We start from the raw sequence: 19534 nt of genomic DNA, 5'->3' as shown, positions 1-19534 counted from the left end.
ATTTTTGTATATGCAATCAAGAGGAATTGAAGAATACCAATAAAATGATAAGACTGGTAAAATACTGGAGGGCACTGCTACATCAGCAAGATAGTTTCAATGAAGTCATGGCAATAAAGCCCCATTCAAGTGAATTCAACAGAGGATGGAAAAAGAGGAATTGGAATCAAGTGGAGACAACTCTGAAAGATGCACAAGAGGAGGAAAGAAATGGGGTGGGAGCAGGATTCAGTAAGGTGTCTAAATCCCCCAAGATTTAGAGCTTTTATAATGGGAAAACCAAACGCATGTTTGGTTCTGATAAACCTAATAGGCAGCAAGATTCATGATCTGGAAAAATACCCTTCAATAAGCAAGAGTCTGAGATCTGGTGGACAAATAAGGAGCTGGCCTGAGCTGGTGCAAGTACAGTTCACCGATAAATAACATGAGAAAAGTTAGGGAATTTAAGCACAGATGTAGGCAGGTGGCAGGATGTTATGAAGATATTCTAAATACTTCTATTTTCACAGGGAAACAGGATTTCAAAAAGCCTGTGTTCTTTCCACAACACTGTACAATGAAAAACAGCAGCATCAATAACGAAAGTCATTTTTGTTCACTTTTATACAATTTTTTTTCTAAAATTCCCACCATTGAAGGATTGTGAGTTAAGTGAGTTAAGACCCCAACTAGTATCCATGAGGACGCAGGTTCAATCCTTGGTCTCACTCCAGGGGATTAAGAATCCAGCACTGCCACAAGCTGCAGCACAGGTCACAGATGGGGGCTCAGATCTGGCATTTGCTGTGACTGTGGTATACACTGACAGCCACGGCTTCAATTTGACCCCCAGCCTGGGAACTTCCACATGCCGCAGGGGCAGCCTTAAAAAAAACAAACAAACAAAAATACATAAAAAAATAAAATTCCACCTTAAAAACACAAACAGAAGAGTCTCCGTTGTGGCTCAGTGGTAACAAACCCAACTAGTATCCATGAAGCCCAGAGTTCAAGCCCTGAACTTGCTCACTGGGTAAGATCTGGTGTTGCTGCAAGCTGTGGTGTGGGTCACAGATGAGGCTGGGATCTGGCACTGCTGTGGCTGTGGCATATGCCAGCAGCTGCAGCTCTGATTGGACCCCTAGCCTGGGAACTTCCATATGCCAAAGGTGTGGCCCTAAAAAGAAAAAAAAAAAAAAAAAGGTAATACTATCTAACACTGGTGAACATTCTACCATTCATCAAGTACCTTCACATGCATCACCTCCTTTGATCCTGGCAAGCGCCTTAAGACACCAGTGGGAAGTGATGGGCTAAAATTCCAGCCCCAGCCTTTTGACTCCTGAGCCCGGGCTCCTTCCTTTCCCTCAGTTACTGAACTCTAACCCAGGATCTGCTATGGCTTCTTGTCCTTTTCTGCAGACACAGCCATATCCTCCAGTACAGTAATGCCATGACGCCTGCTACCTTTACATTCCTGAGACCTGGGGCTGTGATTTGACCTCAAACAAATGTATGAATAAAACTCTCTCATATAGATGACACGGACATTAATTTGGAAACTTCGGTCAATGCGTATATTGAATTTTGCATAGTCTCTTTTACAATCTAGCAGCTTTGGGAGAGACAAGAATATATGTGTCAGCAGCATTTTTCCGTCGATATCCACCTCAACACAATAGCAGCCTGAAACAAACAATAACAGGTTCGATGCGAACAGTATCTGCCACCTGACAAGAAGAACTAGTCCTATTGCTTCAAATTATTTGGAGGTAGGGGAAGGCTATGCAGAATGATTGTGGGTTTAGCTGCAAGACACATTTAAAAGGCACTAACATAATTAAAATACACTTGCAGCATTTCAAGAAGTTTATCATACAGTGGAGCATCCAATTTGCAATTCAATATTTCCCTCACTTATTTTGTCAGCACACAAGCAATTTTGTTTTAAGAGACTCCAATACTGAGGCTTCGGGCCTGAGAGAGAAGGACCACAGAGCAGATTCCAATACCTCGGTAAAGAGCAGAGTGAAGGCACCAGAAAATTCAAAGAAGCCAAGGTGAAAAAAAGGTTTCATAGCACGTGACTGTCCCCCACGCCTCCCCTTGTCCCAGGCTCTGTCACAAACACCCCTGACCAAACCTATTAAAACAGACCTTCAGGTCGCCTGCTTTCTCTCGCCTTTTATCCTCCACACTTTCCTGTTTTTTCTTTCTCCCCCACCCCCAACCTTTAAATTTGACAAATTTCATAGCTACGCAATGAAATACCAGGATATCTTTCACCTGAGTTCACCAATTACTAACATTTTGTCACATTTGCTTTGTCTGTGTGTGCATATATATACTTTGACTGAACTACTTAAAAATAAGTTGCAGTCATCATATTTAGAATCAAGAGATCAAACTATTCAAACTCTTTTCAGGATCTGCCCTGATACATCACACATATAAAATGACAAGCAGGGTGTGAAATCAGAGAAACAAGACCCAATTACTGCAAATATGAAATATGTCCAAAATGTATAAGCAACTCCGACTTCACTCCTTTTTTAAATAAATTATGAGATAATCGCAGCATAAATTAGACAGTGCCAACAAGATGTATATCATTTCATGTGGAGAGTGAGGGAAGGTGCTGAACAGGAACCAGAAGATCTGGTTCTACCCCTGCTGCCCTGATTTTTAGTTGTTAAGGAGCCTAAGGCTCTGGGAGATCTTATCTGTGAAACATGGCTAGTAATACTTTAACTGGACTCCGTACTGGACCCTGCAGAGACAATCAATAGAGGCCAGAGTAAATAGAGGGTCCGTGAATGGAAGGAAAAGCACAAACACAGCACAATATAAACTTATCTATAGGAGTTCCCATCATAGTGCAGCAGAAACAAATCCGACTAGGAAACTTGAGGTTGTAGGTTCGATCCCTGGCCTCACTCAGTGGGTTAAGGATCCGGGGTTGCCATGAGCTGTGGTGTAGGTTGCAGATGTGGCTCGGATCTGGTGTTGCTGTGGCTGCGGCGTAGGCCGGCAGCCGTAGCTCCGATTAGACACTTGGCCTGGGAACCTCCATATGCCGCAGGTACTGCCCTAAAAAACAAAATTAAAAAACAAAATAAATAAACTGATCCACAAAGACAAATGTTTTAAGGTCTGGTGCCATATTAAACCAATTAAAGGGACATAACTTTTTTTAAAAATTACTTTGGTTAAATTCACAATCACATGTTTCAGTATACACTAAAAGCTAAGTAAAAAAAGTTAATAAAAGCTTGCTATGATTGCTAAAGATTTCTTTTCACGAGTACTTCTTCACTGGTTCCTTTTCAACATCAAAACCATCAACCATTGTTTTATATGATTATTTTGAAATCAATATATTCTGAGACAGAACAATGGAACAGAGTTCCTGTCATGGCTCAACGGTTAACGAATCCAACTAGGAACCATGAGGTTTCGGGTTCGATCCCTGGCCTTGCTCAGTGGGTTAAGGATCAGGCATTGCCATGAGCTGTGGTGTAGGTCACAGATGCTGCTGGGATGTGGTGTTGCTGCGGCTCTGGCGTAGGCCGGCAGCAACAGCTCCAATTAGACCCCTAGCCTGGAACTTCCATATGCTGTGGGTGTGGCCCTAAAAAGATAAAAGAAAAAAAATAATAATAATGGAACAGACACATTCATTACAGGAATAACCAGCTGAGCACATTCACTTCTGCCAATTTCTGACTTCTTCCCTCACTCGAAAAATATCTGAGTGCCCACCACCCATAAGGCCACGGACCAAGCACAGGGTGCATAATTAGGATCACAGACTTTCTGCAAACAACCAAGACACATTGTATCACAGAGAGGCCAATGTGGCAGAAACAATTAATATTCACTAATATCTAGTTTTTCTCACCTTTCTGGACACACAGAAAACTACGTCCCCCACCCACTGGCGGGAGGAGGGGCCATATGATGAGGTACAATCAATGACCTGTCAGCAGAAGCGATGGCAGTTCTCGGGGCAGACAGTTAGGAGTTCCACCTTCCAGTCCCCTCCTCCCCTCAGAAGGCCATAGGCTGAGGCAGCGCGCCCTCAAGAGGTTACCAGCCTCCACAGACCTCTGACTCGGCCCTTGCAACAACTGTCTAGGGGGCATGGTGGCAGCAGCAGGCTTTACCACCAATAAGGAAAACATGCTTATGTTGCAACCCACTGAAACGTCAGGATTTTTCATTTGCACACTTATGTGAATGTTTTTACTATCACAACAGAGCCCAGCTTATACTGATGATTACCACATAAAGGAGGGCTTGGTATAAAAGAGCAGCTCAATTTTAGAATAAAACAAGTGGTCCCTAACAACATGGAAGGCCAGGGCAGTTAAGAGCTTGACCAGGGAACTTCTGCCAGAGTCTCTGCTCTTATTCTGTCCCTCGCTAGCTGGGGGACCCCGGTGAATTTCACTTTTCTCATCAACAGACTTGGGCTCCCAACAATACTGATCTCAAAGGGAGAGAGAATTAAATGAGCTAATACACGGAACTGCACTCAAAACAGCAGCCAGCACATCAAAAGGACTCAACAAATGTTAATGTCCAAATAAGCAAATGCAAGAAATGGAACTACAGTTCGGTTATTTGTTTTTCTAGTATCTGCAAATACTGTTCCTAAAGAATGAGACCCAAGTTAAATGAAACACATTCTAGATAAATTTGGTATTTGAAAGAAGTCCCAAAATTTCACTCGCATTAAGTTACTTTCCTCATTCAAGGCAAACTGTTTCTTTATAACTTACAAAAGGCTTATCTAAGACCTATTAGCAAAGTGAAATAGCATAACTAATACTTACTGCAGTGACCCTGTCTCCACCAGTAATAACTGGCTTATAATAAGGCGATCCTGAAAGAACTCTCCAGGCAGAAAGTCCACAGCTAGCAGCTTGTGATATGCCTACTTCAGCAGTTTCACACCCACCGATCAGTAAAAGTCTAAGAGAGGAAGATAAAAAGAAACGATCAATTAAAAATATGAGCAAGACAGCATCAAAACAGAGCAAAAACAGGCACCGTCACAAAGAAAACTGAAATAAAAGTAGTATATACTAATCCTGGGTGGCAAATATTTTAGAGGGAACAAGTAATAGAAAACCAGATAGTTTTTCCACTATCATTTTGCTTTCATTTACACATTCAAACACCTAAAACCCAGACGAGAACTTAGAAATGAGAAAAAATGTTTTCAGGTTGACCACTAAGCAACTTTATAAATACCAATAAACTAATAAACAGATGCATGGCCTCAGAGACACAAATGTATTAATTATAGCAGTGCATCAGATGCAGCCAGGGCACGGTTACAGATGATAGAAAGAAATGACAGCTGGGAATGCTGTGGAGGGAACAGAACCATACAGTAATAACCGGGCTGAAGAAAGACTGTTTAGTAGTTTAGCTGCCCATTATGACTGGTTCGCATTTCTATTTTTTACACTTCATTGCAATTAGAGGCCAGTTACCAACAAGGCAAACAGTCTAACAAGCACTAAAAGTTAAGTCTACGTGACCACGACACAAACAAAGCTAATGAATAATGGATCCCAACAGTTATAATTTGTGAAGTTACGTTCAGTACATCAGGCAGAGAACTGTATAAAGACATCACAGCCACCTGCCTAAGAAAGTGTGAAAGTAAAACTTCTGATATATGAAAGGAAACTCTTGTTGTTCCCAATAACAGTAAGGAAATTGAGTCGCAGAAAAGAAGCTATATCCTTCTCAATGCCTTAATTGGGGGGGGGGGGCTTCTTTGGAAATTCTCTTTCGCCTAAGAGTGGGGGGAAAAAAAAAAAGACATTAAACAGAGGTTTCTCTGGTCACATCCATATAAGGCTCCATCCTACATAATCAAGTGCTGCTCCAGATGATGGAAAACATTAAGCTCCCTTTACATCCAAAGGTGTGCAGTATTCATCATCACCAGGCCCACACTGTGTCCCCCCCCAAAAAAAAAAAAAAAAAAAAAAAAAAGGATGCACCTCATTACACAAATTGGTATTTACCTTTTTCTAGAGCATGGTCAGAGATCAATCAAAACATAAAAAATTGTAGGTTCTGCATAAAAGTCAAAAGGTGAAAGATAATGATGACACATCATAAGATTTAGATCTGGCAAATCAAAATATGGACTTGGCTTTATGGTTATGTTAACCAATAACTTTTAAACGTTCTATAATTCAAAGTACCTCATGAGGGAACACCATGCATGAGCTCTCAGCATCACCCTTCAAGACCTTCGGCCTGCTCCCGGGCAGCCAAAAAGAGCTCGGTCAGTGCGCAAAGTAAAGCTGGTCCTTACACTGTGGGGCAGGCAGAATAACGCACCCCGCCCCCAAAGACGTCCACGTCCGAGTCCCTAGAACCTTTGAACCTGTTAGATTTAAGGTCGCTAAACAAACAACCGTAAAATAGGGAGGTTATCCTGGATGATCCAGTTGTCCCCAATAACCATGAAGGTCCTCACAAGTGGAGGAGGGAAGGAGAGTCAGTGTCAGAGGGACGTCACTGCTGGCCTCAAAGACAGAAGGGGCCATGAGCCAAGAAACTGGGGCTGCTCGAGAAGCTGGCAGCGGCAGGAAGGCCATCTCTCAGTACCTCCAGAAAGGACACAGCCCTACTGACGCCTTGAACTTTGTTCATCGAGACCTGGTGCGGACGTCTCACCTCCAGGAGTGTAAGATAACACATTTGTTTTAAGCCATTGCATCCGTGGTACTCTGTGACGGCACCCAAAGAAAACTCACAGCTTGTTTCTTTCCCATCCCCAGCGCTCAGACAACTGGTCAGACCCATTCTACCAACTGCCCTCTTCCTGTTTGATCAACCTTCTAGCATTCACTTCTTTTTTCAGTTTTGCTTTGTTTTTTGGCCATGTGTGTGAAAGTTCCCAAGGCAGGGATCAAACCCATATCATAGCAGGGACCCAAGCTGCTGCTGTGACAATGCCAGATCCTAAAGTCTTCTTCTTTTCCCCCATTTTTTTTTGAGACACCACCGACATGCAGCACTGCATAAGCTTAAGGTGTACGGCCTCATGATCTTTTTTATGAGTTTGCTTCTGAAGCACAATTGACCCACAACACTCTGTTCCTGTTCTGAAATAAGCCAACCATTTTAAAATAACAGCTTTTTAAAACCTCATCTCTATGTATATTCTCAGACGTAAAACTTTCAAAACTGCATAAAATCCTTCCAGGTTGAGCCGCAGAGCTTAGTCCTATCTCCGAGTCTCAAAATTCCTCAAGTAATCTGCATGTGCATTATTCACAAACACTTCAGCCTTCACCCAAAACCTTTTTCCTACTGCTTTTACATACGGTCTAACAAGTTTCCATCACAGCAAATCAAAAGCAACAAACTCTGAGAAGATGGCTTGAAGCAACCCATCAAGCTGTTTCTACCCTAGTCCAGTCCTCTGAGCTAACACAACATAATTAACCCCGTTTACCAGGGCAAAAGATATTTTGGTCCAAAGTCAAGCTAGTACTGTGAATTGTAGTACAAGTATTACTTGCCAACAGCAACCATTCTGCTCAAGTGATGCTTTAACACCAAAGAAAGTTCAAAAAAAGTGTATCTAATGCAGATAAAATCATAGTATTCCTCTGGCTCTACCAATTTGAAGAAAATACAATTGAAAAAAGAAAAACCCTTCAAACACCACCACAGAGATACAGTTTAAACAATGGTAAATCTAAAAAATCTAGACAATAGGCAACTACAGAATAAATGACCTGGTGTCTTCAGAACACACACCCACACACATCCACACACACACACGCATGCACGCACACTTTCTCTCTCTCCCTCTCCCTCTCAGGGAGAGAGGAGAGAATGAAAAGCAGATGAACACATTAAAAAAGAACAATCTATGTATTTCAAGATATTGACAATTACTGCTAATTACCTTTTTCACATGTATGATAATTACTTCATATTTGGTTTTAGATTCCTTATTTTTTAAAAATACCCACAGAAATATTCAGACAAAGTATCACACAGTCCAAGATTTACTTCATAATACTCCAGGAGCAGGAGGCTGGAAGCTGAGCTGAGGATGTGGATGAAATAAGGTTGGCCACCGAATGGCTGGCACAAACCAGGGAGTCAGTATATTCAAGTAAATTCTTGAAATTTTCCATAAGGAGCTTTTTTCAAAAGTCAATTTGTTAGGAAAAACTCCTCTGAATAAATAAAAACAAGTAATTTTGAATCTACATTTCTGAATCCAGCCACAGCATTTTTTCAAACAGAAAAAAACACATTAAGTCTCATAAAACATACCTTTAAAAATCAGTTGCCTAATATTATAATAAAAACAAAACACTGTTGGAGAATTCAACGAATCCCCAAAAGGCCAGGATACAGAAGGTTCTGATAACTGAAGTAATTTTCTGCTACTCATTGTACAACACTGAGCATATATGTATTTTATATTAACCATATAATTCTTTTCTCAAGGGGGTGAGCATGACTATTTAATCTGCACTATGTCATGGAAGGGACAGATGTCATGTCCAATTCTCAGATTAGAAAATGTGTGTAAAACCTTACCTTGCCTAACCATAGAAGGAGAGCTAATAGGATTTCGGATTTCTTTTCATCCCGTGGCCCTGATGCTAGAAGACACTTCCTCCCCATGAATTCTGATAAACAGGGCCATGCACAGATCAAACCGGCTACAGGAGAAGCTCCATTAAACATAAAAGAGAGTCAGTAACTGCGTCCCGACAGCCCTTCCTCCATTCACACCGGGCTGAAGAGTAAGCGGGAAAGAGACAGATGCTGGAACTAATCGTGTACTGTTCCCACCAGATGGTAGAGCAACTTTGGGACAAGGAGGCTCCAGCTACAAGAGCACGTTACCAGGCAAGCAGGCATGTGTGCTTAAAGGCGGAGGGTACAGACGTGATTTCATCGCCATACTCACAAAAGGGGTGACCAGCAGCTACTGCATGCCAGGCAACGGGCAGGGCACTGAGCACAGAAAAATGAGCAAGCTGTGCTCCCTGCACTCAGAGCTCACACTCTAATCAGGGGCACAGAAGAAAGAACAACTGAGAGGTTGGAATGAAATGGCACGAAAGATAACAGCCATGTCTGGAGATGCGGCCCAGCCCACACCAGTGATGGTTATTTCCAGCAGTGTGCACGCCAAGGTATCAACCCCGCCTCAAGATGTTAATTTGGTCCATTACTTTACTGTTCTATAGGATTCCATGTCGAATAGGGCTCATCCACAAGTGATTAAGGGCAGTAAATCAACGTGGCCTAGTCAATCAGCTTTCCATCATGATCAGTGTTGGAAAAGGCTTCTTGGGTAACCGTAGCCAAAGTGAAGTGAAACCACATAACTTCATGGAAAACAGTCAATGGAAGAGAGAGAAGTCTGAGGCCCAGCACCATACATGCAAGTAATGTTTCCTGAATGAGTGGATTTAAAGCACCCATTTCCTGCTTAGGTAGCACAGAGAGAAAGATGCTACAGATACTCACTCTCATTCTGCTGCCTTCCAGCAGTTATAGAGGAGAAGATGAGACAGAGAGAAGGGAAAGGGCCAGGAGCAGGGGTGGAGAGTCACAAGCTGATCAGGAAGGCACTAGACAATGTGAAGGCGAGAAGCTGGTGAAGGAAAGCAAAGCATCAGGAAGAAAATTTCAAAATGTTCCTGAAAGACAGAGTTACAGATAAAGACAGAGATGCCATGTTCTCTGACGGCTCTCAATACCTTAAAGAAGGAAATAGCCAATAAAATGCCAACAGTATTTCTTACGGAATTGAACAAAGTGACGTAATGAAACTAGACAAATATAAAATTCCCATGGGAGAGCAGAGTTCTAAAAGAGCCAACTCATCACACTGATATCTTTCCCATTACGCTTTGTGCAAGCTGACCTGTGAACACTCTCCTACCCTAGTGTCGTTAGGACATCTCCTTCGAATGTGACCATATTAAAATCTACAAGTTCTATCCATAAGTAGAGTGCAAAGGTAAGTCCCACATCAGGAAACATTATCTACAACACAATATACACATAACAGAGAATATGCTTTAGCAAACAATCTATAAAGATTTCCCACAACCAGCCCAAAAGAAAAATGGACAGGAGTTCCCGTCGTGGCGCAGTGGTTAACGAATCCGACTAGGAACCATGAGGTTGCGGGTTCGGTCCCTGCCCTTGCTCAGTGGGTTAAGGATCCGGCGTTGCCGTGAGCTGTGGTGTAGGTTGCAGACGCGGCTCGGATCCCGCGTTGCTGTGGCTCTGGCGTAGGCCAGTGGCTACAGCTCCGATTCGACCCCTAGCCTGGGAACCTCCATATGCCGCGGGAGCGGCCCAAGAAATAGCAACAACAACAACAACAATAACAACAACAACAAAAAAGACAAAAAAAAAAAAAAAAAAGAAAAAAGAAAAATGGACAAAGAATAAGCAAGTTGCAAAAGGAGAAAAACAAAAGCCAATAATGCAGATTAAAACATCACCGGCCTAGGAGTTCCCGTTGTGGTGCAGCAGAAACGAATCCGACTAGTATCCATGAAGATGCAGGTTTGATTCCTGGCCTCGCTCAGTGGGTCAAGGATTTGACCGTGAGCTGTGGTGTAGGCTGCAGATGCGGCTCAGATCTGGTGTTGCTGTGGCTGTGGCCTAGACAGGCAGCTTTAGCTTAAATTTTTTAAAAAATTTAATTTTTTTTTTAGGGCCACATCTGTGGCATATGGAAGTTTCCAGGTGAGGGGTCAAATCAGAGCTGCAGCTGCTGCCCTACGCCACAGCCACACCAGCTCTGAGCCGTGTCTGCAACCTACACCATAGCTCATGGCAACAACAGATTCTTAACTCAGCGAGGCCAGGGATCAAACTCAAGTCCTCATGGATACTAGTCTGGTTCACTACTGCTAAGCCACAACAGGAACTCCCAGTTTTTTTTAAGTTTTAAAAATTTGCAAGTTGACCTCTTCAAAATTGAAAAAAATAAATAAAAGAGCCCTATTTAAAAGGGGAAGAAAAAAAAAAAAAAAACACACACACACACCAGCCACCCTCTATGTTTAGGGACACAATAACCTTTACAAACTACTGGTGAGGCTGGAACAATCATTTTGGAGACTGACAGGACAATACCTAACAATTGCACCCTGCCAACAATCCCCTAAATTGTGTTCGAAGACAACTCTGGAGAAATTCTTCCATAGGCATAATGATCTCTTGGTAAAAGAATTACACTTCATGCAGCAAATATTTATAATGCAGAAATATAGAAATACTTTAAATGTTTAAAAGGGATAAACAGGAGTCTCCCTTGCAGCTCAGTAGGTTAAGGACCCGACGTTGTCTCTGTAAGGATGTGGGTTCAATCCCTCGCCTCACTCAGTGGGTTAAGGATATAGCGCTGCCTCATGCTCCAGTGTAGGTCACAGAAGCAGCTCAGAACCTGTGTTGCTGTGGCTGTGGTGTAGGCTGGCAGCTGCGGCTCTGATTCGATCCCTGGCCTAGGAACTTCCATATGCCTCAGGTGTGGCCCTAAGAAGAAAAAAATAATATATTTTTTTTTTAAAAAAAGGGATGAATTAATAAATTCAGTAATTTGTTCAGGGAAACATGTACAGTATAAAAAGAATATAAAAATATATATTGGAAGGTTATACACCAAAACCATGAGAGTAGGTTGCCTCGAAAAAGAGGAAGTAAAGAAAAGGAATGGAATTAGGAAATTTGTTTGTACTATTATCTTTTATTTCTATATCTGAGTGTATCCATACATATACATATACACACCTTAAGAAAAACAGACAATATTAATATTTGGTAATCCTGGGTAGTAGGATACTTAGGTATTCATTACATCCTTCCCTGTACTTCTATTTTTTCAGCTTAAGACATTAAGATACAGTATCCCAAATTATATATGTAAATTATTCCATAAAGATATAAAGAGATACAGAATTTCTATAATACAAATTAAATTCCGAAGGCTAAAAGACATGATATGTAGGAGTTAAAACCACTTTTCCTTAAAAACACGAGTAGGAGAAAGAGATTAACTTTCCCGATAATCTTCAACCTCAAAATATTGTGGAAAATAGAAAAAAAAAAAAAAAAAACGGGCTGGGAACCAGGGGCGTGGGGTTCAAATCCCTCTGCAACAAAGTACCATAGTCTTATCATATGAGCCCCCTTCATCCCATCGCTATGTACAAACGCAAACTGTGTGCTCAGCAGTGACGAATGTGCAGGGCCAATGAAGGGCTGTTTAATAAAGCGCTCCTAACTCCCAGAATCCATTTGTAGCACCGTGTTTAGCTCTCCCAGGGCATCAGTATCAACCACGGTGTGAGGCTTGGCATGCGTCCTGCCCCCACCCTCCTTTCTCTGATGGCTGTGGACATCTAGTCACACACAGAATGACAACGAGCCCCGTCCACTCCAGGGAAAAGGACAAGCCAACCTGACCACTCCCTTGAGTGGGGCAGAGAAACAGCCTGGCTGTCTGGAGAAGAGGTCAGGAAGGCTTCACATGTAACACCAAGCAAACATTTATCCTTTAAACAATGTCCTGGACAGATAAAGGCATCAGGTGAAGAGCCTTCCCGGCCAAGGGCGCACGATGTATGCACTGTATGCACGGCGACCTCCATACAGGGTGTGCTGCAGGGTGATGGTGCAGTGAGGGCTTCTGGCCAGTGAAAGACAAGCAGGGATGGCTGGGCAGAAAGTTCAAGGGGTCCTTAACAAAACGAAATGGTTTATCTTGCTCACTTCCCAGGCACATTATCACCGGCTACCTTCTAAACTGCAACAGTTATTTAAATCATGCCTCCATCACTAAATGTCAAGCCACTGGGACAAAGAGATTGTGTCTATATCCTTCACACCATTTGCCACAGTTGCTTCACTCAAGAAACATCTATCTGTGCACTGCTGTGTGCAAAGAACAGCAGGTGCACGAAGACAAATAAGACAGAGTCCTTGTCCTTGGTTTAACCTCTCCAGGCTTCAGTTCTCCCACCTGAGAAATGAAGGGGCTGAGACAAACGATGGATGAAATTCTTTTCCAGCTCTGACGTTCTAAGAAGCTAAAACTCAAAGCAGGCATGTAGGTGTCAGACAACAAAAATAAACTATAAGTAATGAGCAAAAAACAAAACCAAACCACCAGAACTGAATTAACTGAGCAGAAGTAAAGGCAGAGGCTAGAGCAGAACAAGGGGCAGTAAGGCCCATCTGAGAAGAGGAAGGTCGGGAGGGATAGCAACCCCCCAACACATCACACCACACTCAATCCGGATGCACTGGGAGAGCTAAACGTGACCCTAGAAATTGATTCCATGAAGAATTATTAATGATTTATTAAGAAAGGCCTTCAAATCTAGTAACTGTTGGAAGACCCTGCCATCTAGTGGCTTAAAACTTCTTAAAGCCAAGGACTTTAATTTGAAATAATAACAGCAAGAAACTCTTGTATATACCCTGTCCCATGACCAATGGGCTTGCTGCATACAACCAACAAAGCAGAGGGAAAAAAAGAAAGAAAAACTACATGTCCCCATGTCCCCAAAGTAAAAGTGTTCAAGACCATGCCTAGCAAAGTAAGAGCTCAAAACTGTTACCTACCACTTCATGGCTAGAAGCCATTCCTCCTTACAGGATCACAGAAATGTTCCCAATTGTAATTAATTTTAATTTGATCTTAAGTGTTCTTTCCTACAAAAATTTACTAGTTCAATACAGACAATGTTGTCTGTCACAGAGTTCTGAGACGGCTTTCCTTCCCTCAATCCACAGTTGATGTCAATGACTATCATCAAAAAACCTAATTTCCTCCCAATTATTAGGATGGACTTAGGCAACTTCACTGCAAAAGCACAATATAGTACATTCAGCATCCATCTATATGGCTCATTCCATGTCTATTTTGAATCCTAATTTCAGAACCAAATTCTTACCTTCTATTTCAATACCAGTAGTTTAATTTTTTAAGTCTTGCTCAAACTTGTTCTCTCAGAAAAGTCACTCCTATCTCTGAACCCAACTCCACTCTCTGTTGAATTATGCGAACGGTTCCCTGCCAGGTATCCTTGCCAATGGGTCTTCCTATAATGTCTGCTAGACTTGATTCTTATAAAATTATTAATCTTGGCTAGCTAGGGTTTATGAAAATTTCCTAATGCAATTGAACCCAACTGCTGCTCCAGTTGTCAATATAGTGCATCTTTTTACACCTCACTGCCTTGATTCTCACAGAATACATATGACCTTAGGAACTAGAAAGAAAAGATGGGCAATTTTATGGCAATGTAATGGCTATAAAGGCTCACTGATTAGCTTCCAAAAGCATGTCATAGGTCTAAATGGATCCTACACCTTATAAGAGGGAAACAAAATTTACCTGTGCCCTTGAGTAAACCTCTAAGGTAGGAACTTCTCAACATTATCCCCTCCACAAGATAAAATGGAAACATCTGTGGGGCCAAGTGACGTTTCCCTAGACAAGGGTGATGTATTAAGAGACTGTGGCCCCCGTGTAGTTCACTGCACTCCTTCCCATTCTGTGCACAAGACTGTTTTCCTTCCATTTTGTGCCAGTGAAGTTATCATCCTATCCCTTAAGACCTCATTCACACAATGAACACTTTTGATTCCCCCCCCCCAAGTACTAGCTATTTATGTGGAATATTCCCTTTATCCCACGAGGGTAAAGGATTCATGTATATAAAATGCTTAATGGATCAGAAGCAAGAGAGGCTACAACTCTACTGGTGTGCAAAAAAAGAGACCACACTAAAAATCTATACAAGAAGAAAAGGCAGAGAACTATATCTCAAGGGAGCAAGAAACAACCCCTCAAAAAAAAAGCTAATGATCTGGAGATTATCAGCCTCCATGAAAATGACTTTAGACTTATGATAGTGAAGATGATTCAAGACATTGGAAATAAACTGGAGGTAAATCTTGATGAATTACAGGAAACACTGAGCAAAGAAATACAAGATTTAAAGCTTAAGCAAGCAGAGATGCAAAATACAATAACTCAAATAAAAAATTCATTAGAAGCAGCCAACAGCAAAATACAGAAGGCAGAAAAACGAATAAGCAAGGTGGACAGACTAATGGAAATCACTGATGTGAAACAGAAAAGAGAACAAAGATTGAAAAGAAATTAAGACAATCTAAGAGAACTCTGGGACAACGTTTAATGCACCAACATCCATATTATCGGGGTGCCAGAAAGAGGAGAGAGAGAATTAGGACCAGAAAAAATAGTTGAAGAGATAATAGCCAAAAATTTCTCTAACATGGGAAAGGAATCACTCGCTCAAGTCCATGAAGTACAACACATACCATATAAAATAAACCCAAGGAAGAACACCTCGAGACACATATGAACAAACTAACCAAAATTAAAGACAGAGGGAAAATACTGAAAGCAGCTAAGGAAAAGAAACAAATAACATACAAGGGAACCTCGAAAAGGTTACTAGCAGATTTTTCAGCAGAAACTCTGCAGGCCAGAAGGGAGTGGCATGGTATACTTAACGTGATGAAAGGAAAAAACCTCCAACCAAGATTACTCTACCCAGCAAGGCTCTCATTCAGATTTGAAGGAGAAATCAAAAGCTTTACACACAAGCAAAAGCTAAGAGAATTCAGCAACATTAAACCAGCTTTACAACAAATACTAAAGGAACTTCTCTAGGCAGAAAAGAAAAGGCCACAACCACAAACAAAAATACCACAAATGACAAGGCTCACCAGTACAGGCATATAAACAGTAAAGGTAGGAAATAATCTACACACAAAATGCTACCAAAATCAGAAATCATGAGAAGAGGAGGGTGCAAATGCAGGACACTGGAGATGCACTTGCAACTAGTGTCCAACAACTTAAAACAATATCATATATATATACATATATATACACACACATATATACACACACGTATATACACATATACATATACACACACACACACACACACACAGAGATCCCTACATCAAAACTTCAGGGTAACTACAAACCAATAATGTACAATAGACACACACACCAATAGGAAAAAGCAACTCAAATACAATACTAAAGATAGTCATCAAACCACAAGAGGAGAGAACAAGAGAAGAAGCAAAGAAAAAAAGAACAAAAGCAAATCCAAAACAGTTTAATAAAGTGGCAATAAGAACATACATATCAATAATCACCTCAAATGTAAATGGATTAAATGCACCAACCAAAAGACACAGACTGGCTGAATAGATGCAAAAAAAAAAAAAAAAAACAAAAAAAAACCACACACACAACATATTGATGCTGTCTTCAAAAGACCCACTTCACTTCTAGGGACACATACAAATTGAAAGCAAGAGGATGGAAGAAAATATTCCATGCAAACTGGAGTAGCAATACTCCTATCAGACAAAACAGACCTTAAAATAAAGAATATTATAAGAGACAAAGGACATTACATAATGATTGAAGGATCAATCCAAGAAGAAGACATAACAATTGAAAATATATATGCACCCAACATAGGATCACCTCAATATATAAGGCAACTGCTAACAATCTTAAAAGGAGAAATCAACAAAAACACAATAATAGTGGGGGACTTTAACACCCCACTTACACAATGGACAGATCATCCAGACAGAAAAATCAACAAAGAAACACAGGCCCTAAATGAAGCATTAGACCAATGGACCTTATAGATATTTATAGGACTTTCCATCCAAAAGCAGAGGACTACACTCTCTTCTCAAGTGCACACAAAATATTCTCTAGGATTGATCACATTCTGGGTCACAAATCAACCCTCAGTAACTTTAAGAAAATTGAAATCATATCAAGCATCTTTTCCGACAACGCTATATGACTGGAAATCAACAAGAAAAAAACTGCAAAAAATACAAAACGCATGGAGATTAAACAACATGCTACTAAACCACCAATGAATCACTGAAGAAATCAAAGAGGAAATTTAAAAAATACCTAGAAGCAAATGACAAAGACATGACACTCCAAAACCTATGGGATGCAGCAAAAGCAGTGCTAAGAGGAAAGTTTATAGCAATACAAGCCTACCTAACTTGCCCTTATTGCCCCAACCTGCTCAATCCTGCCCAGGAGGTAAATCACCCCTTTGACCAGTGAATCTCATACTTCAGATGCTTAGTGGTCATTCAGGTTATCAGATATGGACTGGGGAGGTACCACAGGGCTGGTGTTCACGTAACCCTTATTTTACTTAATAATGGCCCCAAAAGTGATGCTGGCAACTCAAATATTCTTACTGTGCCTAATTTATAAGTTACACTTTATCATAAATATGTATGTATATATAAGAAAAAAACATAGGTGGATGGGCAATGGGGCCCTACTGTACAGCACAAGGAACTGTGTGTGACTGGATCACTTTGCTACACAACAGAAATTAAAGAAACACTGTAAATCAACGATACTTTAATTTTTTAAAATGTAAAAAAATAAAATTTTTAAAAAGAAAAAAACATAGTATCTAAAGGGTTCGGCACAATCTGCAGTTGCATCCACTGAGGGTCTTGGGACACAGGCCCTGCAGATAAGGGAGGCCTACTGTACATAGATAAAGTATTGTATTTGAACTTCTACTTCGTGGTTGTCCTCATTGTGAATGTATGACTCCCAAAAGAGACTGTACACGCCTAGAGGGCAAGCAGTACATCTGTATCTCTACCACCCAGCACAGTCCCCACCTGCACCCAAAGTTTAATGTCCTCCCTGTAAGAACGCAGAGGAGACAGGAGACTCCTCCTAGACGGAATCAGAGTACAATGTAAGCCCAAACTAACACAACAAAGAGAACAGTGAGAACAGAAAAGAGAAAGCAGAAACGTACTGGGGTAGGTGTAGGAAGGAGAACAGAACCAGAATATAAAACAGTCTGGAGAGGATAAAATGCATTCATTAAGCTCTGAGTGAGAATATGTAAAAAGAAAACAGTCAAAAATCAGCAAATCCATAGAGCTTATCCCGAAGCCTCTCAATTAATTTTTGTTTCATATTACCCAATTTACCACCTCAATTTCTCTTCAACAGTGCTCATAGCATCAAGTAAACGATGAATTTCAAAAACCTTGAGTTTGTATGTTCTCAATTTATTCCAACTCCACTCTGGCTGATTTATTTCACATTTATAAAAATCCTTGTGGATGATAAATATCACAGGCCCACATTACTTGAGTAACCAAAAATAAATAAAAATGTGATATTTCAACTTTTTCATTTGAAAAAGAATGGAAAATATAAACAACCTAGCAAACGCACAATAGGGCATTTACACACACACTCCTCGCTTTCTAGCAATTTTCATTCAGAAACCTTAATGCCGTCATCCATCTCCAAGTTGGCTGCTATCAAAAACTGTGTGTGATTGAAGAACCAAGAAGTGGCCCTCCCTCTGATTTCATAATGTATTTACCTTTCCAAAATTTTTATTTTGAGACCACTCCCCCAGAAATACATTTACTTACATCCTAGACCAACGAGTGAAAGCCTAAAACAGTAATGAACATAATCTGATTTAGGACAAATTACTACCATGCAATAACTATTTACTGCATGATTCATTTTAAAGCCATGGTGCCAAGTGAACCCCACTTACCTTCCTGAAATACTGCTAGGAAAAAAGAAGTCTAATATTGAATTTGCAATAAACCAAGACAACGGCATCGTCATTATGAAATAAGCTGAACAAAGCAAAACTATCAGCAAAGGATTGAGATACAAAATAACACTTCTTGGGAGTTCCCATTGTGGCACAGCAGAAACAAATCCAACTAGTATCCATGAGCATGAGAATTCAATCCCTGGCCTTGCTCAGTGGGTCAGGAATCTGGCATTGCCATGAGCTGTGGTATAGCCGACAAGGGTCAGATCCCACGTTGCTGTGGCGTAGGCCAGGAGCTATACCTCCAGTTCAACCCTGAGCTTGGGAACTTCCATATGCCATGGGTAAGGCCCTTTAAAAACAAAAACAAAAACAAAAACCTTCTTTTACAAGAGACAAGAAAAATAAAATAGAAAAATGTGAGGACTGCAGAAGAATACCAAATAGAAGAGAAAAGGCAAAAGAAACAAATAATTTTTCTTTTCCGCTCAAGAAATTAGTCACTTATCCAAGGAGCCCACACGTAGAGAGGCACCAATCAAGAGACAGAGCTCTCATACTAGATGTTACTGCTCTGAAGGCAACAAATACATGTATGTATGTCTTTGTATTCTGAATTCTAATTGGAAATATAAAATCTATTCATCAAAATAGAAAAAAATTAATGAAATCAATACATATGTATATACAGCAACTCTACACAGGAAAGTGAACAGGCCCGAGTTGCCTGTGGCCTAAACATCGTCTGTGAGTGACTCAGCCTCTAGCACCTCCCAACTGAACTAACGTGCCTCAAAGCATAGCTGATCATGTTTCCTCATCTCAAAAATTTGAGATTCCTCGAGAATAAGAAACCACTTAATCCT

The 19534-nt window shown here is 40.9% G+C and overlaps 1 protein-coding gene across 1 annotated transcript in view; it reads right to left on the bottom strand.

Annotated features, from left to right (window-relative positions):
* NBAS (NBAS subunit of NRZ tethering complex) overlaps positions 1–19534 on the bottom strand; it is a 355775-nt gene that overhangs the window by 295290 nt on the left and 40951 nt on the right. The window contains exon 10 of the mRNA XM_085016151.1: positions 4821–4959. Within this exon, the coding sequence (XP_084872277.1) occupies positions 4821–4959 (139 nt within the window). The remainder of the gene's footprint in view (positions 1–4820; positions 4960–19534) is intronic.

Source organism: Sus scrofa, chromosome 3, assembly GCF_054392235.1.
Source record: "Sus scrofa isolate SSC_HxYL_T2T_F1_AM1 chromosome 3, Sscrofa_HxYL_maternal_Yorkshire_Landrace_v2.0, whole genome shotgun sequence".
Lineage (NCBI taxonomy): Eukaryota > Metazoa > Chordata > Mammalia > Artiodactyla > Suidae > Sus > Sus scrofa.
Note: the sequence above shows the minus strand (reverse complement) of the source record. Positions and strands in the feature narration are given on the sequence as shown.